Source organism: Podarcis melisellensis, assembly GCF_964234715.1.
Source record: "Podarcis melisellensis genome assembly, chromosome: 5".
NCBI classification, from domain to species: domain Eukaryota; kingdom Metazoa; phylum Chordata; class Lepidosauria; order Squamata; family Lacertidae; genus Podarcis; species Podarcis melisellensis.
Genome location: NC_138537.1, coordinates 70,246,286 through 70,273,711, shown reverse-complemented (window position 1 = coordinate 70,273,711; position 27,426 = coordinate 70,246,286). Strand labels below are relative to the sequence as shown.

At 41.1% G+C, this 27,426-nt stretch overlaps 2 protein-coding genes across 23 annotated transcripts in view; both read left to right on the top strand.

The window, feature by feature from the left end:
• COL13A1 (collagen type XIII alpha 1 chain) overlaps nucleotides 1-3,170 on the top strand; it is a gene marked incomplete at its 5' end in the record, with an annotated part of 85,221 nt that extends 82,051 nt beyond the window's left edge. For 10 of the 16 annotated variants that reach the window (XM_081913117.1, XM_081913111.1, XM_081913108.1 and 7 more), the window contains one exon: nucleotides 2,478-3,170. In XM_081913117.1, coding sequence (XP_081769243.1) covers nucleotides 2,478-2,507 — 30 coding nt within the window. In that variant the 3' untranslated portion in view covers nucleotides 2,508-3,170. Of the gene's footprint in view, nucleotides 1-171; nucleotides 204-2,477 lie in introns of all 16 variants that reach the window. The other 6 variants (XM_081913127.1, XM_081913121.1, XM_081913107.1 and 3 more) reach the window with 2 other exon arrangements.
• Nucleotides 3,171-10,574: 7,404 nt separating this feature from the next.
• On the top strand, nucleotides 10,575-26,323 carry MACROH2A2 (macroH2A.2 histone). 7 transcript variants are annotated; one of them, XM_081913177.1, is made up of 9 exons: nucleotides 10,575-11,023; nucleotides 15,769-15,993; nucleotides 16,767-16,873; nucleotides 19,475-19,672; nucleotides 20,588-20,698; nucleotides 22,784-22,883; nucleotides 23,651-23,740; nucleotides 24,408-24,582; nucleotides 25,587-26,323. In XM_081913177.1, exons 2-9 carry the CDS (start codon nucleotides 15,822-15,824, stop codon nucleotides 25,750-25,752), a joined length of 1,119 nt encoding a protein of 372 aa, XP_081769303.1. In that variant the 5' UTR covers nucleotides 10,575-11,023; nucleotides 15,769-15,821; the 3' UTR covers nucleotides 25,753-26,323. The 7 variants fall into 7 exon arrangements, with proteins under 7 accessions (XP_081769303.1, XP_081769302.1, XP_081769308.1 ...); XM_081913176.1 differs by lacking the exon at nucleotides 10,575-11,023 and adding an exon at nucleotides 11,288-11,427; XM_081913182.1 differs by lacking the exon at nucleotides 10,575-11,023 and adding an exon at nucleotides 11,298-11,423.
• The last annotated feature ends 1,103 nt before the right edge of the window (nucleotides 26,324-27,426 follow it).

The window sequence follows — 27,426 nt, the reverse complement described above, 5'->3', positions numbered from 1 at the left end:
TTTTACATCAATAGGACTTCAACATGCTTAGCTTTGATTACATGCTTAGATTATTTCCCTTGGATCATACTCACATAACAGCATACCTTCACAGCACTTCTTCTCAACAGAAAATCCCTTTCAAAATTATTGTTTGTGATATTAACACAGTTTTATATTTTTCTTTTGCAGTGAAGATTCTAACCATGGACTGGCCTGTGTGTGTATGTGTGTTTGTGCATAGAATATTTATTTTTATACAGTGTTCTTTTTGGAAGTGCCAAAAGATAATGCATTTTTCAAATTATAAAGAGCTGCATATTTTTGTACAGAAAATGCTACTTTTTCCTTTTTATCTGATTGTCAGTCATTTGTATCGTTATATGTATATTGATACTATGCTACTTGCATTGTGGAATACAGCTGCAATATTTGCATGATATTTGTGCACTCATACAAAGTGATACAGCTAAATAAGTTATTGCATTAAGGTGCCAGGAAGAATCACTCTATTTACATAGGAAGACCAACAAAGCCATTTGACAATGAATGCAAGAACAACTTAAAATACTATGGACTTTCATTATTAAAATGAAATGAAATTAACATTTGTAAAATAAATCATATATGTATATAATGGTATTTCATGGGAAAACTTAAGCCAACAAAGTGAGAAACAGGGACCACCTGTGTTAAACCCTATTGCCAGCAGAGGGCACCACTGATGAAATAACTAAATTTGTAGGAGAAAATTTGTGGATAACAAAACATGCACATACATAAAGCACTGATCTTCTAGAATCAGTTAAAGCAAAGGTTAACATTTCAATGAGGAAGTCATTGGTGGGAACAGCAGGCTTCCGATACACAACTAAGTGCACAATCTTATACAGCCTTACAATAAGGAAGTTGGTCCCACTGAACTCAGTAGAAACTTCTAGCATTCATAATAACCCTTTTCAGTTCTTGGACATCTTTTAAAATCTGCTGCCTCTCTTCCCATGCATTGCTGCTCTTCATATATTTCATTCTACGGAGCATCAAATGTTATTGCACTAAGATGCATTTATTCAGCAATTCCCTGTTTGCCCCTGCACCCTGCAAGATCTCACAACACAAGCAACGGCTGTTTTCCTCTGGTTTTAACACGTTGCTTCTTGTCCTCACTTCAGTGCCAAACTAAAGGTAATGCAAGAGACTAAAATAATTAATTGTGGCCAATATCAATTCAAACACATCAACCCAAGAGGCCCAGAGTGGTGGTCCTGACCCCAGGAGCCCCCAAGCTGCACCCGCGCGCGCACACACACACACACACACACACACACACACACACAGGCAATCCATAAGGATCTCAAGGTCACATTTAGTTGTGCCCTCAGATCAGTGAACAGTCAGTTAAGTTTCCCTTGACATTAACATATGATAGATTCTTAACTAAATATATGCTGACCACTTCACACAGAGGAAAGAGCAGCTTTCTGGTCAATCCACTGAAACCAGGACAAACCCACAGCAGGATATGCTTTGCCTTGGTAGGTCATGAGGTGTGTGTGGCTCAGCTGAACATTTCCAATTATTTTCTCATTTCCCCATGTGACTCGTCATTCTTCTCATATCCTTCAAAATCTCTTCTGGCTTCTCAGCATTTTCTTGAACTTTATTATGGAGAACATAGTACTACAAGTGAAGGCTTAGCCTTGTGTAGATTACTGCTATGTATTTCTCTTAGTCTTGGAAGCAGTACTAGCTATGTATACTATAAACACAGACCAGTATTTTAAAAGATGTCACTCAGTTCATGCACTATGCAAATTCCCCATCATGACTACCACCAATGTCCACACTAATGACAGATCCGCAACATACATTTAAAGCATACCCATCACACATTGAAAGAACATTACTTTCTCCAAAGAATCCTGGGAACTGTAGTTTAAAAAAGACAGAATTGTAGCACTGTGAAGGGGGGAACGACAGATCCTGGGATTTTTGGGGCGAGTTATGTGCTTTAAATGTGTTGGATGGTCTTTAAATATATGGTGTATATCTGCCCCAGCTCTGCAGCTGACAATTCAAAATGTGCACTGCATCCCCATGATGCACCCCAAACGAATAGTTATGAAACCCAACTCAGATTTAGTTCAGTTTCAGGGCACAACAGGAAACTAGACTGTTCCTGGTTTACAATGTCACTATTCTGAGTAGAGCAAAAGATTGTGCAACATACTAGCTGCAGTCCACTCACATTATTTCAGGGAGGTGTGATAGACTCCCATCATTTTCAGAAAAGGGATGGCACAGGTGCAAAACCCAAAATAGCTAAGTGAAAATTACTTGCTGCTAAGGATTATAAACATTTATGTTTAAGTGGAGCCCAGTGGAACACAGATAAAATTAGATTTGAGATTTGCATAGTTTTAAGTACATGAGAGCAGCACTTTTACTAATATCTGAAAAGACATTTCTATATGAAATAATATATCTGTCACTTAAAGGGTCAAACTCCTTGGCTGATAGCCAAATAATGAAACAAGTAAGAGAGTGGAGATATTTGTGGAAGGCCTACAGTGGTGACAGAAGAACATCCTGCTTGAAGGTTTGCTGAAGCTATTGAATGAGTTGCCTCCAAGGAGCACGGAAGTATTCTTGAGCCACGCGCACCAGAGCTTTGTTCCTGAACAGTGGACCTGGTGAGGCTGCAGAAGATGGACACCCCAGTGGTTTTTGCTCTCTCCTTCCAGAGGTTGGCACCAGTGCCAGATGTGAGAGAAACTGGCTTCTGTTTCATCATTTTTCATTCAATTCAGTCTGTTTTGATAATAGGAGCCTTCGTCCGAAAATCTTGACATGTCATGCAGCAGCTAATGTGAAGAACATTAGGACATAAGACAACTTTCTGTGGTTGTTGCTTTTTTCAGAAGAGGGGCTATTTTTCTCATATTTCTAAGCGATAAACTTGAATATTGATTCTGAAAAGCAGCTCAGTGAAGATACAGCAACACTTCGCCATCTTTCCTGGTTGCCCAGTGACAAACATTCATTTACTCACGTGATGATTCCATCGTTAACCTTTTCATGGCTTCTCTTCAAAAGCTACCGTTTATTTTTCTGCAAGAAAGTTATTATCCTTTTGGTGTACTAGAAGTTAATTTTAAATTTGATAAATGTTTGATTTCTTTTCTACATAATTTTAGTTCTACTCATTTTCAGACATTTTTCATACTAGAAACATATTTGTCATGAAGTATTTGCTGCCATGATAAAACTGTTCAATTTCTATAGGTTCCCTTTTCATTGGAACTATCCCAGTGCTAAAAATATAAGGGCACCACTTTAACAGACTGTACAAGTTTATGGGACAAAAGATTGGGGGGGGGGATATAACTTTCCAATAATGTGCTGACATTTTTAATGACAACTTCGCCCCTTTTGAATTTTGATAGTTTTGTAATATCATCTGAGTTATTTAAGAAGTCTCAAGTGGATGCAATGTAGTCCCAGTAACTTACTATTTTGTCAACTAGGTTTAAAACTTCTACTGATTCCTGTAGTCCATGTGTATTATTGTTAATTTGTTTTAAGTGTAGGTATCTCTGGGATGTCTTCTATTGTGAAGACTTGTGCCAAAAACGCATTTAGTTCATCTGTAATTTACTTGATGGTTTTTTTCCTTTTCTGAATGCTCCCCCAGGGCTCTAGCACAGTTAAACTGCCCCAACAGCTCCTTGCATACAACACTTTTGCATACATTTGGGCTCCCTTATCCCTTTTACAGGAGGCAATTCTGTGTATACATCTGTTTACACATGCAGATCTGCATCCTACATTGCTGAAAATGGATTCATGCAGAAATAGCATATTCACATTGGAATGCCCACAAAGCTCTAGATGAGAACTGTCAGTAAACACTCAAATAGCAATAACCCATAAATTCTTAAGGAAACACACATGATTGCTTTGATTGTTGGATGCTTCTTTCACCAGGACAGAATTTGTGGAATGAGGCTCCCCCCACCTTCCCTCTAGTCCCCTGAAAGTCTGTTAGTAGTGACTGGGATACTTTGGGGATATGCTATGGGGGCCTGCAAATTAAAATCCCTCACTTCTGATTAGAACAGCAATCTGGGATCTAAACCATTGTTTCATTGATTGCTTATAAATCATAGTTTAGTGCAGAGCCTAAACTATTCAGTAAGAAAATAGAAGGATTTCACAATACTGAGAACAAACAGTATAAACTGGTTGCTGGAAACCTTAATTGCCACTGGGTACTATTTCATCACTAGATGATTTCTGCCACAGCTTTAAATGCAGAAAAACCAGAAATGGGCAAGTCAAAAGTGATACAGGGTAGTTGTTCATGAGACTTGTGCTTAAGTTCTTATAATTATACCACACTGGGCATAGTTAAGTGCACCATTATGAACCAATGCCACTGAAATCAATGGGGCATAAGCATGGATCTGTGTTGCAGTGTACCCATAATTTAGATGTCCTGCTAGGTTTCAAGGATTGTTCCCATCCCAACCTCCACATATACAATCTGGTCAGCAAAGAGGTGTTCACTGCGATGTTGGAGGTGGCTCCATATGGACAATGGGGATGCATACAGAGGACTGCCCAGCAATGAGGAGAAAGCCCTCTGCACTTACGAATTCTTTATGTATGCACCTGCAAAATTTTGGATTGGACTGAATGTTCTTCAGATCAGGGAGTGTGTGCTCACAAAGAACAAGAAGAAATTGAATGTTACTTCAATACATTTTTGATATAAGACTTATTCAATGTAAGTATTAACAGGGACTATTTTTGCATATCAGGTTTGTTGCAGAAGTTCTTTTGTTGAGGTAAGAATGTGTCCAACTGCAGGGCGGTGTGCCTTTGTACTTTAATATATTCATTTTTTAATATTACATTTCCTTTTTTATTTTGTTATATATTCTGTAGCTGTATTTTGATATGGAAAGCAAGAAAAATTTTAGTTCCTAACATTTGTTGTTAGGGATGCTGTTTTCTTGCCTTCCAAGTACACTATCTTATTGGTGCTTTTTTGCTGATGGGCAGATGTTCAGCTCGGAAGTTTTCTTTTTTCCACAGACTACCCTGGGGACCAAACAACTGTGGACTCCCTAAATACAGGCCCCCAATCAAGCTCTAGCAACTCAGTTATTTTTGGCTAACAACACCAGGAAGAGGACAGGGATTCACATTCTAGTGAATGTGCATCTAACTGTGCACCCCCATCATACTGGCACATTAGCTATGTATAATTATGCACCACTAGAGCTGGATTGAGGGATCAAAATGGTCTCTTTCAATAATAGTAACAATTTACACAAAATGTAGGGACCAGGAAGGGCAAAGAAATGGTCTCTTTTGATGACAGGTGGTCTCTCTAAACGAAAACAGACTCAAACATGTCTGTTCTGTTTGAAGCGATTGTGAAAATGAAACTAACCTCTATACTGCCAATTTTGTGATCCAATAAGACACCTTCCTGTGCTTTAACTTTCAATATCCAAATTGTCCTAAGTAAACACCTCCTTGCTCAGAGACACAGTATAGCTCTGGACGTGAAGAGCCTGAGGAATGAGCAAGAGAGGACTGCCATCACCTTCACACTCTCCTTGTAAGCTTCCTCTATTGAAAACAGAATACTGGACAAAATGGATCTTGCATGATCCCCAATATATTTATGAATTAATTGAGCACTTAAACGCTAAGTTCATTACGCAGTCTGTATAATCTTTGGGCATTTGGGTTGCTTGCATATTTGTTAGCTCTCAATGGTTTTATCTCTAAATAACTAAATACCAGCTTTGCTTTATAAATGATGTATGGAGAAGGAATTATAGTTTTTATATGCATTAATCTTTGGTTTTATTGTTGCTATTATTTTTGACTAGTTACTATATTATTTTGAGATTTCAGACAGTAATGGGAAGTATAAGGGTCTGACGGTGAATCAATTAGCTACCTTTTCCTGTTAATACATTGCTCCTGGTGAGTGCCAACTTCCATTTAGAGAAAATTCCGTATGTCTCCGCATCCCAATACACTTCAACACCTTACTTCTACATCTTTCATATCCTTTCAATCAGTGCCACTAATTCTAGTGACTCTTGCAAATGAGTGCATATCCTCCTCATGCAACAAATATATTTTCATAAAATATATTTAAACTCCTATTTAATGTATCTACCAAATTTTCTCCAATATATGTAATCAAAAATTTCTAGTCTTCATTCTACATGTTCTTCCAAAACTAGAAATCAGTGCATGCCAAACAGCAAAAAAGATATCGAAAGTGAAATTAATTCTAAATATGTTCTAGCAGCTATGCAAACTTTTGTATGAGCATGAGAACTCCTAGAAAAACCTATCTACAATAGCTCTGTGCACTCTTGTGCAAGCATTTTTGGAATGCTAGCAGCAATTTTTCTTCCCCTTCAGTTAATTATGGGATCCAGCACCACAATGTCTAAAGATGCATGTCCAAAAATCATGTTTTGCATGCAAAGGAATTGATTTTTTTGAAGAATTTCCTGTGAGTAAAGACCCATGCAAATATTTCCAAGGACCCATCATATCTTACTCATGTGACTTATTGAAAGATGACAAATTAGTTCTATTTGCCTTCTGTGTGCATTTACCAACAAAAAAAAACTAGTGTCATGAATTCAAAGTGTTAATTTAGGACAGACCCTATAGGAATTATTTCCAAATCCAGGTTAAGGTAGATTATAAATAAATTCTAGGAACCTTCATAAATATTAGGTAAAGATATTAAAATCAGGGCAGACAGAAACCTGCCATTTAAGATTTTTTTTGTGGTATCCTACCTCACAATAATCAATGGGACTCTTGTAATAGCTTTAAAGTCATCATTCATTCTAGATATTTAAGCTATCAGAATTTGTTTAAAAAATTATATGAGTAGCTAATATTTTGAATTAATATTTGGTTTTATTATTTTTTTAAAAAAAGACTTTCGTTATGGAGCCAGTTTTTGCAGGAAACTGATTTGCAGAAACAATTTGTTGTTGTTTCTGGTTTTGTCAATTTACATGACAAAATATGCTTTTTATCTGGTTTTATTTGATGTACAAATATTTAAAATTTTATTAAACTGGAATATATTGCATTGTTGGGGCATTGTTTCTACATTCTCCTACATAGGCTTCAACTGATTTGAGATAGACATCTTTGTATCTACATAGGTTGCGATGAAATTTTCAGTTTGTTAAATCACTGCTTGGCATGCCAACTAAATATTGTAGGGTAATATTTAAAAAGCTTTGTGAGAAAGCAACTTCAAACTCTTTTTACTTCAAACAGATAAAGGTATTTATCCATTTAAATTGGATTATCTACCTAAGCAGTTGCTATTGTTGTTTTTTACCTGTTTCTTCAGATTAGCCTTTATTTATCAGAGATGCAAACTCATCAAATTATATGTAGCTTTAAAGTACAACCCAATGCAATCCTGCTCAGAAGTGTATCCCAGATAATGGGGTAAAAAATTGCAGCCTTAACCTAAATAATTCTGTTTAAATAGTATGTGTGTGATAAGCTATTTTGAAATTAACTGCAGCCGAAGTTTATGCCCACTTTAAAAAAAAGTATTTCAAGCATCTGCTGAATACTGATTTAAATGTTTAGGGTTATATCCAACAAGTCATACACAGAGTAGAACTACGGAAATCAATGGGTAAGTGCAGTTTTATTTTCAACATTCCCAACAAAATTACTTTTTGGAGAAATGGAATCAAGCATGCACCTCATCATTATACTGTAACAAAATGTAAGGAGATGATGCTCAGATCTTTATAAAGTAGCAGCAAAAAAAAAATGTTCACTTTTTATGTAAAAATATACTAAATCAGGATACATACACATTCGTGGCTTGAAAAGCAGTGACATGGTTTTCTTCGCAACATTTCCAAATCACATTTTTATGTTGCTGTACACACAGGAGAGGAAGCAGGGATGTCTTCAACCAATGTGCATTACCTGCTACTCCCCACCCATTCCAATTCAATGAAACTTTCATCTGCACATGAGCCAGCCCGCCCATGAGGACTGGTGAAGCAGTCAACTCACGTGGCAGATCCAGCCTCTGAGGAGCATGTCGCCCACCGCTTCCTGTGCTTGTCGGCCGTCTCCTCTGCTCACAGGCTGTTCCTCTCTGGCTTTCTTTTACACCCCCCCACCACCTTCAGCATGCTGGGCCTTTTCCAGACCACCTCCAGTTGCCTCAGGTGGCTGTGGCTGCTGAAAAGTGGTGGCAGGGGGCGCTGCAGAGGAAGCAGCAGTCCTTTCTATTTTGTCTCATGCAGCAAAAACGTCCTAGGCTGGCCCAGACAATGGCTATGGGAAATGAACACAACTCAGATTAACTGCTGCTTACGTTTTCAAGTCAGATGGAAGCTGGTTTGAGGGGAAACACATCAAACACCAGTAATTCCCAAGAAGCTGGAGGATAGATAGGGATTTCAAACCATCAGTGCTGGGAGCACACTGAGCTGAAGTAAACAGCAATATGCACGTAGCCTCAAGTATAATAATAGCTTTCTTAGGCAAAGTAGATTATAAGCAACATTGAGGATATACGCTCAAATGCCATAACTAGTTCTCCATTCTTTATCATGCACTGTGGGGCAACAACTTGATCCTACTCCAGGAAAACTACAAACATTCACTGTGCTAACATTTACTTATCTTGTATTATTTCTGTAGTGGGGTTATTGTTTGGAAAACGTAAGTTTATGCAATTCTGTACTGTTGGTTTATTGTATATGATGTAAATAGTTATCTTTTTAAAATGGCAAATGTTTACGATTTATTATTTCATGCAGCAGATTTAAAAATAAAGTGTGCATTCTCTTACAAAACCTTATCTGTATATTAATTGTGTGTGTGTCTGCTATTAAGTGGTGGATTGTTTTAACTTTTTTTTTTACCATGCTTCAGTTTTCACTGAAAACTTTGAAACTGCTTAGCAGTCTCTACTCAACCTTTATATTTATAAACAAAGACCGTATTTCCAATACAGTGGTACCTCGGGTTACATAAGCTTCAGGTTACATACGCTTCAGGTTACACACTCCGCTAACCCAGAAACAGTGCTTCAGGATGAGAACAGAAATAGTGCTCCGACAGCGCGGCAGCAGCAGGAGGCCCCATTAGCTAAAGTGGTGCTTCAAGTTAAGAACAGTTTCAGGTTAAGTACAGACCTCCGGAACAAATTAAGTACTTAACCCAAGGTACCACTGTAATCTCTCCTCACAATGAAACTGATATATTTTAAACCACTGGGAGAAATAAAAAGCTTAAAATGCTATACAGTCATACCTTGGGTTACAGACGCTTCAGGTTGAGTTTTTTTGGGTTATGGACCCGCCGAAACCCGGAAGTACCGAAACGAGTTACTTCTGGATTTTGTGCATGTGCAGAAGTGCTAAATCGCACTTTGCGCATGTGCAAAGCACTGAATCGCAACCCATGTGATTCATGCACAAGTGCAGAAATCATTGCCAGACACCAAAAGATAATAGGTAGGTAGCCGTGTTGGTCTGCCGTAGTCGAAACAAACAAACAAAAATCCTTTCAGCAGCACCTTAGAGACCAACTAAGTTTGTTATCGGTATGAGCTTTTGTGTGCATGCACACTTCTTCAGATAGATATAATTCTTCAAAAGATATAATTGTCTTGTGATCAAGATTCCTGCTGTATTTCACTATTAGGACTTTTTTATTTAGGACTTATAAAATGGTGACAAAAGTAGTTGCATTTGTGATAGGAAATGAGATTTAAAAGGATTTTGATGTATTAGTGATGAAATGTTATTTCTATCTTATTAGTTATGCATTGAGTACTGTTATGTTATTCATATTTACTTTTTTTTCCTTTCACCTTTCTCCCAGTAGAGGACCCAAGGCAGCTCACAGCTAAATACAGCTAAAACATGCACAATCGGTATAATTATTAAAAAACAAATTTTGTTGTTGTTGTTGTTTAGACAAATAAGTAACCCTATTAAAAACAGCCTTGAAATACTTCTAATCCAGTTAAAAGCACAAGTAGATCACACACCTTCATAAGGCCCTGCTGCAACAGCCAATTAGTGGCCAAAGGTTTCTGAATCAAGTTTTTGCCTGTCCACAAAAGGAAAGAGCCAACCTAGCCCTCTGTGGCAATGACACAATTTGAGAGCAGTCACCGAAAAGGTCCACTTAGCATGCCCATGAAGGTGGCAAGACATGGGAGTAAGACCTCTCAATAGTATCTCGAAGTCTGAGTAGAGTCCTATAGGGAGATGAACCCAATTCTCCAGATACTTTTTTATGTAGTTGAAGCATTTTATAAACATCTTACTGGAAGCCTCAGGAAACAAAGCAGGACTTACTTCCACATAATTGTTTGTTGGGGCAAACTGCGTATTTTACCAGAGGCATGGTCCTTCCCTTTCTTTGCACACAATATACTCACATTAATTTATTACAGGAAGCAATCTGGCTGACATGTTTAAGAACAGATGATGCCACCTCAACAGTTTTAAAAAAAACCCAACTCCAAAGAAGTTGCTGTTCGACCCTTACCTGCGCTAAACAGTGGTAATGAAAAGTGGGGAAATGATGTGCCACCCTTTCAGCGAATAATTATGGGCGAAAAGCCTACGCTGCGGTGGCAGCTTTGAACACACAAGACTCGTACTTTTTGTGCGGCATCGAAGATGAAGAGGGACATCTAGCAACACAAGATTCCTAACTGATGCTTCCTTGGATCTCAAGCGCGCTCTGCAACATCCTCGCCAAACAGCGATCTGAAGCAGCTTGCGAAAGAGTACAGCGGTGTTGTAACACCAGGTCCAAAGAAGCACCACTGCACAGTATTTTCCCAAAGAGCCCCGCCCCTTTCTGTTTGGGCAGGTATTCCTTGGCAGAGCGCTTTCTTTTAGGTTAAAGTCACCGCTGCGAAGCAAGAATTAGAAGAAATCGCGAAGAATTCGGGAGCGGGAGGCGCTGGGAACCTTCAGAGGTAGGAAGAGGGTTAGTGGGTTATTTCGAAAGGGTGTCCCGATGGCTCCAAAACTGACCCGCAGCCGATCCAAACGAAGAGCAAGGCTAAAAAGCCCCGCTGCTGCTACAGCTGCCAGCATCGCTGCTCCCTTTCGGCGACCCGGCCCCCTTGGCGGCTCTTCCCTGAGGCACCAGGAGAGCGCCGTCGACGCCAGGGCTGGCGGCGGGGGCGCTCGGAGGACCGCGCTGCCGTGGCTCCTCCTAGAGGTGGTATGTGGAGAAGGACCCCCCTTCCCCTCCCTACCACCGGCCTCCAGAGCTGCCGCCATTGAAACCATACAATAAAAGCGACGGAAGGGAAAGGAGGAAGCGCGACGCGGGCATTGCGGCGGCGTCGGAGCGGAGGCGGCAGCAGGCGGGCAGGTGACCGGGAAGGCTCGGGGCGGGGGGAAAGGCTGCTCGGTTAATGCACCCCCGGAGGACAAGCCGTTGGGGCCCGCGGGGGAGGGTGGGGGAGGAGGAGGCCTGTCGCCGTCACTGGCCGCCCCCGCCCCTCACCCAAAGCGCCCTCGCGGGAAGGGAAGCGGCCCCCGAAAGCAGCCGCAGCCTCCCGCCCCCCCCCATCCCCACGCACGGAGGCGATGCGGGGAGAGGCGCGTCATCCCCGGTAGGGAGCAACGCGAGGGGAAGAGAGAAAAGGCGGCAGAGCGAGCCGTTGGAACAGAAAAAAGCGGGAGTGGCGGCACCTCAGCGCGCGAGATGAGAATCTCTTCCCGCTGAGGCTGCGGCGCTTTTCCCGCTCCCGTTTTGTCCTCCTCAGAGGTCAAGAAAATGCCGCCGAGTGGCGTGAAGGGGGGGCGGAGGCGCCGCCGCCCTGTGCGCTGTTTCTCTCTAACCCCCCCCCCCATTTCTCTCGGGGGTCGCGATTCCCTCTCTCCCTCCCCACCGCACGGCTCTCCCAAGGGGGAGTGAGGTGAGGAGAGGTCACTTCCCCGGCGCTTCCCTTTCCGGGGCGCCCTTTGAACGAGAGCCGGTTAACGGCATCTCAACCACTCCCCTCCCCCCCCCGCTCATCTCGGGCCACAAGCAAAACGAGGAGAGAGGCGGGAATTTGACGAGAGAGCCTGGAGATAGACGCCTCCCCCACCCGCCCCGCCAGAGGCTAGGAGGACGGGAATTGCGCGGGAAAGGGAACGGCGTTGGTTTCCCAGAGTCCCCTGCGCCTGACTGGCGGCTCGCGCACAAGCGCACGCTCTCCATCCTGCCTCTTTAAACGCTAGCCCCCCCCTCACGCCCACCCACACACCCCCTTTAAGAAAAAACTGCCATCCCGCGTCTTTCAACCGTCCGACCTATGAGCGCGTGCCCTAAAGAACGTTAGGCGGGGCGGGTCCCTCAGTGTGCGCGCGCCCCGCCCCCGACTCCGTATTAGCAACATCTTCCTCCACGTTCTCGCTCGCTACGTAAATAAGTTTTAATGCTTTGGCGGTTTGAATTTGAAAGAAACAGAAAGGTTCCTGCTTGAATTTAAAGGCCAGCCCCTTTAAAGAGTGGGGCGTTCTAATATGAGGACGAGCAATGTCACACCTCCCTCTTCTGAGAGGGAATGTTATGGATGGAGGAAACGGCCGCGGAGCATGCGCAGTGCGTTTCTTTTTATGAAGCGCTGTGTGTGAGTTGCGAGGTCTTGAGGTTTCCTGTTTTGTTTTTCCAAATGGTTGTCTACCTCTTTTTACATTTTCTCTTATTCTCCCACGCAGCCCCTCAATCGATCACTACTGCCATAATAAAAAAAGAACACATATCATGGTTATATCAGCCACTTTGAAACCCCGCCTGTTGACAGGGATGTAAATGTTTTAGATAAATAATAGCTATATATTCTGCATCATGCCAGAAGATTTAATGGAAATAATGAAGTTGCCACATAATTTGAGCAATCTGATCTCCCTATCATTTAGGCCCAGTTTCCACTGAATTGGGACGTGGGTGGCGCTGTGGGTTAAACCACAGAGCCTAGGGCTTGCCGTTCAGAAGGTCGGCGGTTTGAATCCCTGCGACGGGGTGAGCTCCCATTGCTCGGTCCCTGCTCCTGCCAACCTAGCAGTTTGAAAGCACGTCAAAGCGCAAGTAGATAAATAGGTACCGCTCCGACGGGAAGGTAAATGGTGTTTTCGTGCGCTGCTCTGGTTCGCCAGAAGCGGCTTAGTCATGCTGGCCACATGACCCAGAAGCTGTACGCCGGATCCCTCGGCCAGTAAAGTGAGATGAGTGCCGCAACCCCAGAGTTGGCGATGACTGGACCTAATGGTCAGGGGTCACTTTACCTTTGCCTTACCCACTGAATTGGTAGTCTGCTGATTCCCTTCTCCCTATCATCTAGTCTAGTGTATATACTTTTCTGTATGGGGAACATTAAATCATGGATATCTCCCCGTGTGAGCAGAAGTGCTGCAACCACTTATAATGCTCTATTTCTTAACTTTTCATTCTTGGTTTTTTTATTTGTATTTGTGGTTTTACATATTTAGGTAATATTTGTGTGTTTTTCCAGTGCACTGCTTAGAAATATTTTGTATATTAAGCAGTATAGAAATGGTCTTAAATGCATTTTTTTTAAAGAAAAGAAAAATCAGAAGTGCCCTTTATGTGCTTAGGAAACAAGTGAGAAGGAGAAGCAGTATCAGCATGTCTGCTGGCCTTGCCCACAACCTGTACACCTTCGGTTGAAGGTTTGGTTTGCTATATATTTGGGAGCCCTAAGCTTCCAAACCTTACACTGAATGTATGAAGGCGATGGATGAGAAGTCAGTAGGCAAACTGGAGGTGGGACCAGTGGGCTCCACGCCCTCCTCTCCCCTGATTCCCTGAATGCATGGAGAGCATTTCTGAACAGGGCTCACATCAACTAGATAACACATGAATTAGGTCGCCCTATCTCAGAAACACAAGTAGATGTGCAGCTTTCTACATGAATGCAAAATATTGTGTAAGCTAACATCAGAAATCTATCCACAGGCAACCCTTCTACCTTCTGGGGTTTTCACTTTTCCTATGTTTCTGTATCTTAAAGAACTACAAGTCTGACAGGAATAGCATTAAACAGGTGCAGTTTGCTTTATTGTTTTATCCTCATTCTGAGAATGCTGCAGCTGTTTGAATTTCAGCATATAATTTGGTACGGGCAAATCCTATTTTGTGCACATTTGATGCACATAGGACCGTGCACACACTTGCCAGGTTTGGTACCAGAAGAGGGCGGAATGAGCTTACACGCAGTCCACTGACTGCGCACAATGACCTGGGACGTAACCTCCACATAAATGGGTTGCCTGCATTGAAGGCAGAGAGCCTCTGCCAGGGGAAAAGGTTGCCATCCTATTTCCCTTCACATAGGCACATAAAAGCTACACAGCACAAACAAATAACAGTATAATGATCCATTTAACTAAGCCTAAGTACATGTAACTGAAATAATTGCAGTTACTTGCCCTTTTTATCACTGCTCCATTTTCCTCCCCTTTGTTGTCTCCTGTGTGCCTCTTTCACTTTGTAAAATGCCAAGCACACAATGGGCATTATGTACAGAATCGGGTGTGGGGGTGTGGCCTAGTTTCTGAGCAAATACAGGCTATTTTACCAGATGTAAGTCAGGTACATCTACATAGTTAGATCACAACCCTAAGATCCATTTATCTCTATGCTAGGACAAGTTTCATCGGTGTATGAGGCTTCCAGGTTAAAAGCCCCAGATCAGGTCAAATAAAAAATGGAAATTACTTATATATTACTTATTACCTATAAGATATATATGCCTTTGTGGCCATATGGAATGAAAATATAGTGTATTCCGATGCAATGGAGGATACAGCTTCCGTATTTTTTCATAGTTGTGTAGCAAAGACAATTTCAACAGGTACAATTATGCTCACTCCTTCATGACAAAGCTGTGCCATCAGAAAATTTCACTTTACACAATTTTTAAAAGTATAGAAGCTTATTTTTAGTTTGCATTGGAACAGCCTAGGATAATATGAGAGGCTATTACATGAACAGGTTTGGTTGTAATAGGAGAAATTGAATCAGACAAATGGGACATATATCCAGTGTTGCAGTGTGGAGTGCTCTTGCTCACTGTTCCAGTCAGTACCCTTCCTCCAGGATACTCTATTCCATTTCCCCACATAGTTCTCCAGATCCCCCGAGCAAATCAGTGTTTCGTGGTCACAGTCTTCACCCTGTTTTTGAGGTGTGTCTCACACAGGTTTTTTCCTCTCTCAATTCATTTTTGTACTGTACTTCTGCGACATGGGGTTCCTTCACATCTGTTCATAACATATGTGTGTGTGATAAAGGTCTTGCTGCCTAAGCACTGACACCCACATGAACATCAGACGAAGAAACTGGCTATGAAAACTTTGTTTCAGATGTATCATGGGTGTTGGCAGCTGTGCCATGTTTGTTGTTCACGTTGTGGACTAGTTGGTACAATACTGAAAGTATTGTTTCCATACCAATTACATTACTATAGGTCATTTATGTTTTGCAGTTTGTTAAGGGTTGCTGGGAATTCTAATTCTGTTGGGGGCAAACTACAGGGCCCAGAATTCTTTGCAGGGGAATGTGTTCTGAACATATAGCATAGCCAGGTATAGTGTGTACACAGCCTTAAATCTTGCTCCCCAACATTTTAAAAAAATCCAACTCCTATTATATCACACCCAATATCAATCCTTGTTTCACCCTTTGTATGTTTTATATTAGGACAAGCAAATAAGAATAATCTGCCAGAAGACTGAAAAACACAGAGCGACAAAATGTCGGCCCGAGGTGGAAAGAAAAAAATGACCAAAATGTCTCGCTCCAGCAGAGCAGGCGTTATTTTTCCAGTGGGCAGAATGATGCGATACTTAAAGAAAGGAACATACAAATTCCGGATAGGAGTGGGAGCTCCTGTCTACATGGCGGCTGTCATAGAATATCTAGCAGGTAAGAACATGTTTTAATTAAATTAATGAAGTGGCAAGGCCAAGTGCTTGCACAACACTTCTGGAAATGAGGCTGTATAATGGTAAACAAATCATTTGCTCGTTTGATGTTGTTGAGTTCAAGCTTTTAACAGAGCAGTGGGAATAGTGGACATTTGATCATGCATACTTTATCCCAGGTGGGAAAGCTTTTCTTTTTTTGTAAGAAGCTTTGGGCACTATATAATTGAAAAGCAGGATATAAATAGAAAACGTCAAATAATAGTGCAATCCTAATCCCTCGATTATGGCTGGAGGGGTCAGGATGGCACGCTGTTTGCCTCTTTGCCCGCAGAGAGAAGTACTGCCAGTGGAGAAGGTTCCACTGTGCTGGAAGGCCCAGGTGGGCAGAAAGCTCTTGCCAGTTCTGCTAGCGGGAGCAGGAAGAAAGCTCTGAAATGGTGCCTTTAGGAGCAGGGTGCTAGCAGCCTGGAACTGGTATAGTGAAAAGAAAGATTGGAAGCCACCCCCCTGCACTGCAAGCTGGCAATGCTCGGAATGTGCTGCTCTGCTCCTCCCCCATTTAGTAATTCAGTAAATCATTAAAAGCAAAGGTATTGAAATACACACATCCCAGGCTTTTTTTTCCATTTCAAGGAAGGACCTAGAATTTTACAGATCTAGGAAATGAAACTGAGGTGGTTCACAGATGGCCTAAATGTGTAAATTATTTATATAGTGAGTCCCAGGAGCAGACGTATCTTGTTACTGACATGTATCCCAATGTATTTGTAGCAGAAATATTGGAATTGGCTGGTAATGCTGCAAGGGACAACAAAAAGGGAAGAATTGCTCCAAGACACATCCTTCTGGCAGTTGCTAATGATGAGGAGCTGAATCAGGTATGCTTTACAAACAATTTACAGAAGATAATTGTATTGGATAACTGTTAATCGTGCTGTAGTTCAACACTACTAGGGGACAAAATGTTGAAAAACCAAGATCTCATGGTTTCTTACAGGTTTTTTTCTGACTTTGCCAAACAAGGTGTTGCATGGCTTGCAGTTATTCTTCATGAATATGTTTGCTGTTCTTTGTTTAAAGGTTTCAAGGGGGGGAGAAAGTGAAAAAATAAACATTAAGCATGGAAGTGTTTGGAGTCAATTTAAAGCATTCTTATCAACCTGCTCTACATGGGGCAGCTCTACAGTCATGTGCTTCTGATTTGAATAGTACATTTTTATTAACCAGTATTCAGTAGTTAGACATGCTGCCCCAGCACAGAAATGTTTAAGAAAGGGTATTCTAACAGCTATACTGTTATAATGCCACAAAATGCAATCACCTAAACTTCAATCCCATACCTACTTACCTGGGAGTAAACTCCATTGAACTTGGTCCAAGTTTAACTGCTGGAGGTTTGTGCAGTTGCTTTCCAATAGTTCTGTTTCAACCATGACTGCCATGGTTTTACACCACTATGAAATCTATACAGAGCAGTGTGCAAATATTTCAATGAATCAGATTGATTTAGAGGCTGGAGGGCATTTCTCCCTCTTCTCTCCCCTCCTTTTTGCATCATTCATGTGGATGAAAGCAGCAGCTGAAGCTCAAGACAGGTGTCACAAAGAGTAGCCTATCAGATTGAGATGTGCTACTTTATACAGTGGTACCTCTGGATACGAACGGGATCCGTTCCGGAGCCCCATTTGCATCCTGAAGTAAACGTAAGATGCAACTGCGGGTGTGCGGGTCACATTTCGCTGCTTCCGTGCAGGCGTGTGACGTCATTTTGAGCATCTGCGCATGGGCGAGCGGCGAAACCCGAAAGTAACGCGCTCCACTACTTCCGGGTCGCCGCAGAGCGCGACCCAAAAATATTCATCCCAAAGCTACTTGCACCCGAGGTCTGACTGTATCTTTGACATCCATAAACTATGGTACCACCAAAATTATGACGTACCCAATAGAACAGGCTGCCTCAACCTCGGCTCTCCAGATATTTTGAGTCTACAATTCCCATCATCCCTGACCATTGGTCCTGCTAGCTAGGGATCATGGGAGTTGTAGGCCAAAAATATCTGGAGGGCCAAGTTTGAAGAAGCCTGCAATAGAAAATACCTTTATAAGACCCAACCAAAACGTAACATAACAGTGAATAAACTTCTCCATATCTCCTCAGTTGGCTGGATATACTATACTGCACTGAAATGTTTAAATATTTTATTGTTCTAGAATGTTTCTGCCACACTTGCCACGATGTCCTGCCACACCAGTGTGGTGTGCCACACCCTTTGGGAACCACTGTGGTAGATTGTTAAAAGGGATGGGAAAGTGTGAGAGAGAAAGTTAAGGAATGAGAGGAGTGGGAGGAGACAATGGGCATGGGCATTGCAGAAAGGATTGATGATGGTTCAGTGTTTATGCATGTGTTCAGAGGCAGCCCACTCCTGAGTGTTAAGTTTGTGGGAGGGCAAAAGTCTGCAGTAGTTCAGTGATGAGGGGCTCGTACTCTTCATGATCTCAGAGGTGCCTTTATTCCCAGAACTCTGGCCCAGCATTGAAAGTAGACTCCTGAGCTGCCCTAGTGAGGTCTTGGCATAATTTACATTGGAGGAAATTGGGGAGAATAGGAAGGGAAGCAGGGGTTGGTTTTCCCAGATTGGGGAAGGAACACGAGAAGTGGGATGAAATGGTACACTCTCTGGGTGAAGTTTGCAGCAATGGAGAAGGATGCTTAACTATTATAGAGAGAAGTGCTAGTAGTTTGATCTCTGTGGGAACTAGGGCACCACATTGCAAACCGGGGGCAGGGAGGCTACAATTGCTTAATGTTTTATTTTTCTAGAATTCTTACTATCAATTCATTCACTTATCTTGGGCTGGGTATTTACTGCTGTGCCTCTGTGTTCCTCGACTGTTAAAGTGGACCAGTGTTCTATGGTTTAAATGCAATATAGTAGTGTTGTTTTTACTTGCTGGATAGCTTATGGGTTGCCTCACTAGTTTTGTCCACTTAAGCCTTCTGCTTAGCTCCCAGTTTCTACTTTTGGCAGATTGAGTCTGAATTGTGTTGGCCGCAGCATTATGTAGCCAGACATGCTGCTGAGGTGCCAGACTCCACTCCAGAAATACTTGGACATGCACAAAAGAGTGGCTCAGTTCTCATCCATGAAATATTGGAGAATGTTATAACAGCATAAGCGAGTATATTGTCACCAAAGCTCATGGGCCTTCAGTATCAGCAATCTGATCTATAAATTGTGTCTTCCTTTTTGTATTAAATGTAGGAAGTATAACTGAATTTATTATTTTTATTTTGCTTTTTGATCACATTTTTATTCTTTTAAGCATGAAAGCAGAGCTGCATATTTGGAGTTTTTCCATTTTGTACAGTGAATTGTTTGTAAAAACAACAAGCAAATCTATCAAAGTGAATGAGTACCCTCAAGAGAACTTGTATTCAGGTATGTCCTGTCTCTGTACACTGCTTCTTTCTGCAGTTGCTAAAAGGAGTGACCATTGCAAGTGGAGGTGTCCTGCCCAGGATTCATCCAGAGCTTCTTGCCAAAAAACGAGGCACCAAAAGCAAATCTGATACTATCCTTTCACCTTCTCCAGAGAAGAGAGGGAGGAAATATTTGGGGACCAAGAAGACTGGAAAGAAAACAAAGGCTGCAAAAGCCCGGGCACCCAAAAAGGTAAGCAAAACTTGGACCAAGCAGCTCTATTTGGAAAACAGGCTATGCTATCCCTCTTAGCACTGGTCTCATTGTCTCATTATAATGCCTTTCTTTGTGGTCAGGTTCATTTCAGAGTTATCTTCTTGTAAGATAACTTTCTCTGTAAGTTATTTTAAAGGAGTAATTCAAGCTTTTCAAGAGTTTGTAATGCATAAGGGGGGACCCTTATATATAATGCTATCCTTAACACTTAATAGTATAAAGAGGGAATAGACTTCACCATTTTTGGAAAAACATAATTTGGAAATTAGTCTCATTGGATTATATCCAAAGGTTCCCTTCCTCCAAAGGAAGCTCCTTTCATCAGAGAAAGTGAACTTTTGGGTGACTTTAACAGAGTTTATTTCCAAGTAGTTACGTTTAGGACCACAGTCTTGGTGTTTTTGGTTTTTAACATAGATTTAAAGAGCTGGTTTGTTTTGTCCACTTCCAACACATGCCAGGCGATAAAAAAACTATAGACGAGTCACACATGGATATGTTAACAGTTCATGTCTTCAAAATCTATCAGAGCTGCAAATGGACATCTGACCTGACCAGGATAGCACAGGTTAAAGTAAACCCAACTCTGGAAGGCAAAATATATTTATGTTTAATACTAGCATTGATCTTCACATTGTCCATTTGAGAGCCAAGTCACACCTTTACCTATAAGGTGTTAAGATCCTTACACAATGGCTCTTCTGTTTCGTTCTTACACAGTAAGATGCTTATGTGAACTAGCCCCTCATGTGGAAAACAAAAAAGTTACCACGTCAGAGGAAACTCTAGTTGTGAATATTGGGGGGGGGGGTGTTTCTCTGACAGTACATTTCCCCACCTACTCTGTTAGTTTTTCTTCTTCTTAATTTTTCTTTTCCCTGCCCCCAATAGAACAAACAGAAGGAGAATGAAAAAGAAGGAGCATCAAATTCAGCAGCTGATGATGGACCTGGTGATGGGTTCACTATACTCTCCTCCAAGAGTCTTCTTCCAGGACAGAAGGTACCAAGTTAGAGAACAGTACAATAAAATTATGTCCACACTATCCACACCAAAATTTGCTCAGTTGACTCTCGCTTTGCATATATTTTAGTCAGGGTTTCCTCAAGATCCAGGAAGTATTTTTATGAAGCAATCCCTTCTTTAGAAAAAAAAAACATGATGAAGTAGCCACTTTGCAGATTTTCACTCTAGGAGCTACATGTTTAAGCTTTCTCCTGTTTAAAACAGGCCATGCCCCTGCTATTCAGTCATGATTCTTACTGAGGTCTCACCCCTCTCCTCATTCACAGCAACAAATGTCCTCTCTCTCTCTCTCTCTCTCTCTCTCTCTCTCTCTCTCTCTCTCTCTCTTTCTTTCTCTCAGACACACACACACACACAGAGAGAGAGAGAGACAGAGACAGAGACTCTGTGAAAAAGTGTTGCATGAAATAGGTATGGGTTATTTATAAGGCACAAATTCCAGGGGTCTGGGACTGCATTAGTTTGCACTGCAATAATCTTAACATCTCTGAACACTGTGCTGTTACTTCATGCACTGTGCTGCAATACCTCTCCCCATATAAACCAACCCAAATTCAGTGATCACTATCTGGGGTCCTGCTTCATGTGCCTCAAGAGGTCTGGAGGGCGGCAACACAAGAATAGGCCTTATCTGCAGTGGCTTCCCGTTTGTGAAATGCTCTCCCCAGCGAGGTTCGCTCACTGCATGCCCTCATTAAACATCCTTACGTGCCAGGTGAAAATGTTCCTCTTTGACCAGGCTGATTAATATTCTGTGGGCTTTTAAATGTGTTTGTGGGAATGGGGAGCTGGGGGGGTATTTTTTTGTTTTGCTTTTGTTCTCACTATTTGTTCTTTCTCTGTGATGTGAACCACCCTGAGAACTTCCAATGAAGGGCAGTATATAAATTTAATGATAGGAAGATGCAGCTTTAGCAAAACTGAAATCCAAAAATGTTAGGTATTTCTTGTGCAAACTGAAAACAATGAACCTATTAGAGGGGGAGTTATGTGCCCTTAGTCCAGTTTATTTCAGGTGAATCTCTGTAACTATAGATACATATGCATATAGTAAACACAGAAATTGAGTGCCCTGATCAGCTGGGGGCGGGAAAGCAGGGTTCTTTACATGTTTCCATAGGTGAATGAGTAATTGCTTGCATAATTCCTCCCGGCATCCAGATGCTTGTGCTGCAGTCAGAAAACTGGCAGTTATTCTAACCTATTGTTGGTTAGGGGACTGGATTTTGTACCCTTTCTCCCATTACCTCCTTCCCCTGAATGGGTGATCAGTGTTATCATCAGTTATCTGATACATGCTATGCACACAGAAGCCCAATTACTGCTGTGCACATGTGCAGCTGGATTTGGGCCAGATTAATGCATTCCTTGATAGACATTTAAAAGATAGCAGGGGTTTCTAATGGAAAGAGCATGTGGTCATCCTGTATTTAAAGGCTCTGTTTGAAGTCTGAAAAGTGAGCTGCTGGTAGCCCTAGTTTGAAAGTGAGAGCCTTGCAATTTGATAGCAGCTTGGTAGCAATAAGAAAATGAAGTACAATCTGCTTTCTGTTTTAGTAGTTTAGTATTCAGACAATTTCACAGCATCAGTAAATAAATGCAAAGTGCATAGCAGCACACACACACACACACAAATGGGATGTGAACAGGCTAAGACTACATAGGAAATATATCAAAGCTATGGTTAGCAGCTCACTGAAAGCATAAACTTGGTTTGCAGCATAAAGGCAATTTCTTCGCTGGGAATGTTAGGAAAGGACCTGGAAATAGAGCTTGTCAGTATCCTGATGCCTTTATATGAATCTATGATATGGTCACTTTTTGAATCCTATGTCTGGTTCTGGTTTCCTCATCTCAAAAAAGTATCTCTGGATACAATCTGTTGGGGTCATAGAGTTGGAGATGGATTTTGATTTCATGCAGTCCAATTGCAGGTTTCTTGAAGACAGCTATTTGGCATGTTTGAAACAAGATTCTGTACTTTATAATCCTTTAGTCCAATCCAGCCAGCTTCTTTATATTCTTGTGAATTCTTTCTCCTGTTTCATTGGCATCTTGCAGCTCTCTCTGACGCAGAGTGACATCAGCCATATTGGTTCTATGAAAGTAGAAGGCATCGTGCACCCGACTACTAGTGAAATAGACCTCAAAGAAGAAGTAGGTAAGTCTCTAAGACTCTTTTTTTTTTAAAAGGAGATGGGGATATTTGAACCTTTGAATTGTAATTGTAACTCTTTTCCAGGAGGACTGTTGAAGTCTAACCTTCACATCAGAACTCAAAACTATTATCTGCTTTGGGCTACAACTTCCATCAGCCCCAGCCAATGTGGCTGAGCTGACTGGCACTCAAAGCAGTTGTAGTCCAAACCTTTGGAGGTCTCTAGGTTGGTGAAGTCTGAGCTATGTGTAACAAAAGCCCTTATTTTTACGGCAGTTTCCAACTTTGTAGCAATTGTTTTATTTTTAACAGTGATATAATTCAAATGTCTTGTTTCAAGATTTCAAATGCCTATGTATCTCATAACACAATAAGTTGATGCAATACTATGTTAGCTTTTTAATTACACCATCTTAAATTTGGCTGCATTTGCTATGTACTTAGGTTTCTGCTAGTGTTTTAAGAGTTTTGTTTATTGTCTTTTAGACATCTCATAAAATGAATTATCTTGGTGTCTTACAAATAAAAAAAATAAAAACCATAGTGTGATAAAACTATAATAAACTTGAGACAGCCAGCACAATATTTATCTACATTTTAAATGGAAAGTTGAGGCACTGGGAGGAGGGGAAATCGTTTTATTAAATGAATCTTTGGCCGTAGGGCTGTAGGCTCAAAACTGATAGCTAGCTGACTTCATATTCTATATTTTTATGTGAAAACTCCACTAGTATTTTAATAGAAACGTGTCTTGCTTTTTTGCCCCCCAGGTAAGGCACTGGAAAAGTCTGGAGGTAAAGAGTTCTTAGAAACCATAAAGGAACTCCGTAAAACACAAGGACCTCTGGAAGTCACAGAAGGTAACCTCTTTTGTTTATTGCATAATTTTTTTATTAATCATTTAGTATTTTCTCTTTATAAATATTCAGTGTTTTTTCTTGCTGTTGTTTGTCTTTGGAATAACTTTTCGAAAAATGCATGAGTTATTTCAATCTCTGTGGTATTCCATCCCACAGGTAGCTTGTATTGCAACAGAATAAAGACTACCTTATATTTTTTATAAGGAATGTTATTTTGGTTTGGAAGTATGAATGAATAGCAGGCTTAACAGTTTCATTTGCCACACTCACTGCAGCAAGTGTGGAGCTGTCCTCTGCGGAGTGCGAGAGATGTTAAGCCTTAAATCTAATTCTGAAGCTGCAGAGCTTAGTGGTTGCACAGTGATTTTTGGACCCTCCAGAGTCAGGAGGGGGGCTGTGGGTTACACCACATGGCAACCCTCCCCTCACTGGGTGGAGGATGGCAAAGGCACCTTCAAGCAGTGGCATGCAAGCAAGCTTCCCCCCATCCCGCTGGTTCTTCCTGAGGAAAAGGCAGACAGAGGGATGGGGGCTGGCAACAACAATTTTTGGCTTCTGTAGCCAAAAATTATTGGTTTCCGTAGCCAAAAAATTATAGACCTGATTAAACTGACAGGGTGTTTTTAACGCCTAACATATTTGCTCCCCCCCCCCTTTTTTTCCTCAGCTGCTCTCAGCCAGTCTACTGGTCTAGCAGCAAAGTTTGTCATTCACTGTCACATCCCACAGTGGGGTTCAGACAAATGTGAAGAGCAACTGGAGGAGACTGTGAAGAACTGTTTAACTGCTGCTGAAGACAAGAAGCTGAAATCTGTGGCTTTCCCACCTTTCCCCAGTGGCAGGTATGTGGTTTTCTCTGTAAAGCCCCGCCACTTAGTTATGAATGTTACAACATCTTGTCAAATTTGTCACAAAACAAATTTGTAAGTGTGACATGAAGGCTTGCCATATATTTTTTTTCCTGCCGGAGGTCCTGCACCTTTAATGACTGCATAATGCTCAACTTTTTCAGTCATTGCATCTCTGTGTCAAGGAAAGCATCGCTTTCTGAACTTCTAGTATTTCATGCAACTACTAAAGAGCTTTGCTAGAAAGGAGTTGGCTGCCTTAATGATTTCTGTGACTGGCTTTATATTTCAATAGCTGTGGCCTTTTTCAGTGCTGTCCAAGGATTTAGGTATGCTAGGTGAAATGTTAAGATACTTCTCTCCAACAGTGTCTCCTCTGCCCAGTAGCCATTCATCACTTACATTGTGTGGTATACTATCTTTTTGAATTTCATTATGACTGCCATTGTGCTTTGAGAAGCACTATCAGCCAGCTTCTCTTCCCATAATATTAAGATTTGTCCCTTTATTTCCATGACCAAGTAAGCTCTACTATCTGTATCTTGAAACTGCTGTTGTTGATTCAGCTACATCTTGATCTTGATCCACTGCACTCTTTCCAAGCTTCATCTCCCTATGAGCCCTTGCCTGTTATCATTCCTCTTCTTCCCAAACAAAGATTATCCATCCTTTATAAATATGCTGATATTCCTGGACAGCAGATACCCATTTTTCCATAAGTCTGTTAGGCTGGTGCATATGTACTTTTATGTTAGCTTGAACATAGTTGCTATGGTCCAAATTTTCTCAATCCATTCAAATATAGTAGGAGATACGCTTTTTCTGATTTTTAGCTGCTATAATCTTAGCAATTATAAGGTTGAACATTATTGATAATTTTCTGGAATAACATCTTTTATATAAAGAGTTGAGCATTTATAAAGTACATTTAGTTCATAATTTGGGCTAATGCTCTTATGTTCAAGCTTTAATGTTGATCTCTTTTCCCCTGTATATAGAAATTGCTTTCCAAAACAGACTGCAGCCCAGCTGACACTCAAAGCCATTTCTTCCCATTTTGATGACTCCAGCCCTTCTTCCTTGAAGAACATTTACTTCGTGCTTTTTGACAGTGAGAGCATTGGCATCTACGTGCAAGAGATGGCAAAGCTAGATGCAAAGTAGCAACAGAAGCCAAATGAAAATTTATTTTTCAACATGAATATGAGTAGGAATGAATTAGAAGTGGGTTTTATTTTTAAAATATTGTGAGGACGGAGTATGTGAGTAGCTTTGAAGTTTTGTGATGGGTGGAGGGCTTTTGTTAATTGGGGGGGAGAAGGGGAATTTGTTTGGGAGAATTTGATCGGCAATTATACCATGCTTTAGGCACCCTCTACCATTTTGTATCACCCCTAAGAAATTACATTGCCAGCTCTCTTTACCTTTTAATGTCTCGAGTTATTTTAGTTTAGACCTTTTAAAGATTAATCTCATTTTAGAGTAGCAAGACAATTCAACACAGAGTGGGTGGGAAAATGAATTGTTTGCTCTTTCTTTCCCCACTGGTACTGTAGTTAGAAAACCTTGTTATGTCTACATTCCATGTTGGAGAAAGTAATTTCAAAGAAAACTTCACTTGGTGCTTTACTGTTTTACCCCAGAATGAACTGTAATTGCTGAGAATATTTCATCTTATTTGTTTTTATATAAAAAAAATGTGGCATCATGCTTTTTAAAAACTTGAAACTCAAAACCTTTTCACTTAAGACTTATTCTCAAGGGAAAGCATCTTCAGTTTTATGACAGAGAAGTCTCTTGGAACAACGAGGCCAGTTCCATCCTAGGCTGTCATTCAGCATTGCCACTGGGAAAGATGTGTGGGACGGACTATATTGTAGTTTTGCACTACTAAAAGACACCACAGAATCTGACAAATGGAGGGGGAATGCAAATGTACTAAAAAAAGCAATCCCCCCCCCTACAAAAATCAGGTACAGTCATACGTCATGTTGCGTCCGCTTCATGTTGCATCTTTTCGTGTTATGTCCCGCGGCAACCCGAAAGTGCGGAAATGGGTTACTTCCAGGTTTCGCCGCATGCACAGATACAGCGCTTTGAGTTGCGGGCATTTCATGTTACAGACGGACCTCCAGAACAGATCCCATCCGTAACATGAGGTACCACTGTACATGTAGGTCTCCTAGATTTCAGCTGTTGAGCTTTAGGGGAGTACATAAAGTGCTCAACTTTAGTTGAATAGTGCCCAGTGTGTTATGCAGTTTATTTTGAAGTCAATGTTAGTTCCATTCCTTCTCAATAAGACAAAAACCAGCTTCACTAAACTGTCCAATTCTGCTCTCATCCATGAAAAAACGGAGTAATATGATGAGGCACCTTTATGTTTGTTCTTGAAATATCATCATCATCAACAACAAAGAGCTGTATTATGATGGGTGAAAGTTTTGAATACAGGAAAAAGTAGTGCATAATGAAATGTTATTTTACATTTACCTTTTATCTACTTTGAAATAGACGACCATGTGTTGGTGGCAAGGAAAAATAGGTATGTTGCTGTCATTATAGATTTTTTAATCAAAATGATTCTGCACACACCCAGGTTTATTCATAAAGGTTTCAATGTTCCATTCTTGACCCATGGGTAGAAGGAAAACATCCAACTTGTAAATACACTTTTAAAAACAAAAAACTTCACTTTTTGAGGTCATCATACTGTATTGTTTAAGAAACAAACAACTTTCAACACAAGAAAAATATGTAAAGTAACAACAACTGCAGTGTTGAGGTTCTAGGAACTGATAAGTTCTAAAGCTTGAGCTATGCCACATCATAGCTTAC

Excerpts from the sequence above, each read along its gene's own strand:
- MACROH2A2 (XM_081913177.1), top strand. The coding sequence starts at position 15,822 with ATGTCGGCCCGAGGTGGAAAGAAAAAAATGACCAAAATGTCTCGCTCC. Across the intron at positions 22,884-23,650 it reads AGACCTCAAAGAAGAAGTAG|GTAAGGCACTGGAAAAGTCT; the intron begins GTAAGTCTCTAA and ends TTTGCCCCCCAG. Across the intron at positions 23,741-24,407 it reads ACCTCTGGAAGTCACAGAAG|CTGCTCTCAGCCAGTCTACT; the intron begins GTAACCTCTTTT and ends TTTTTTCCTCAG.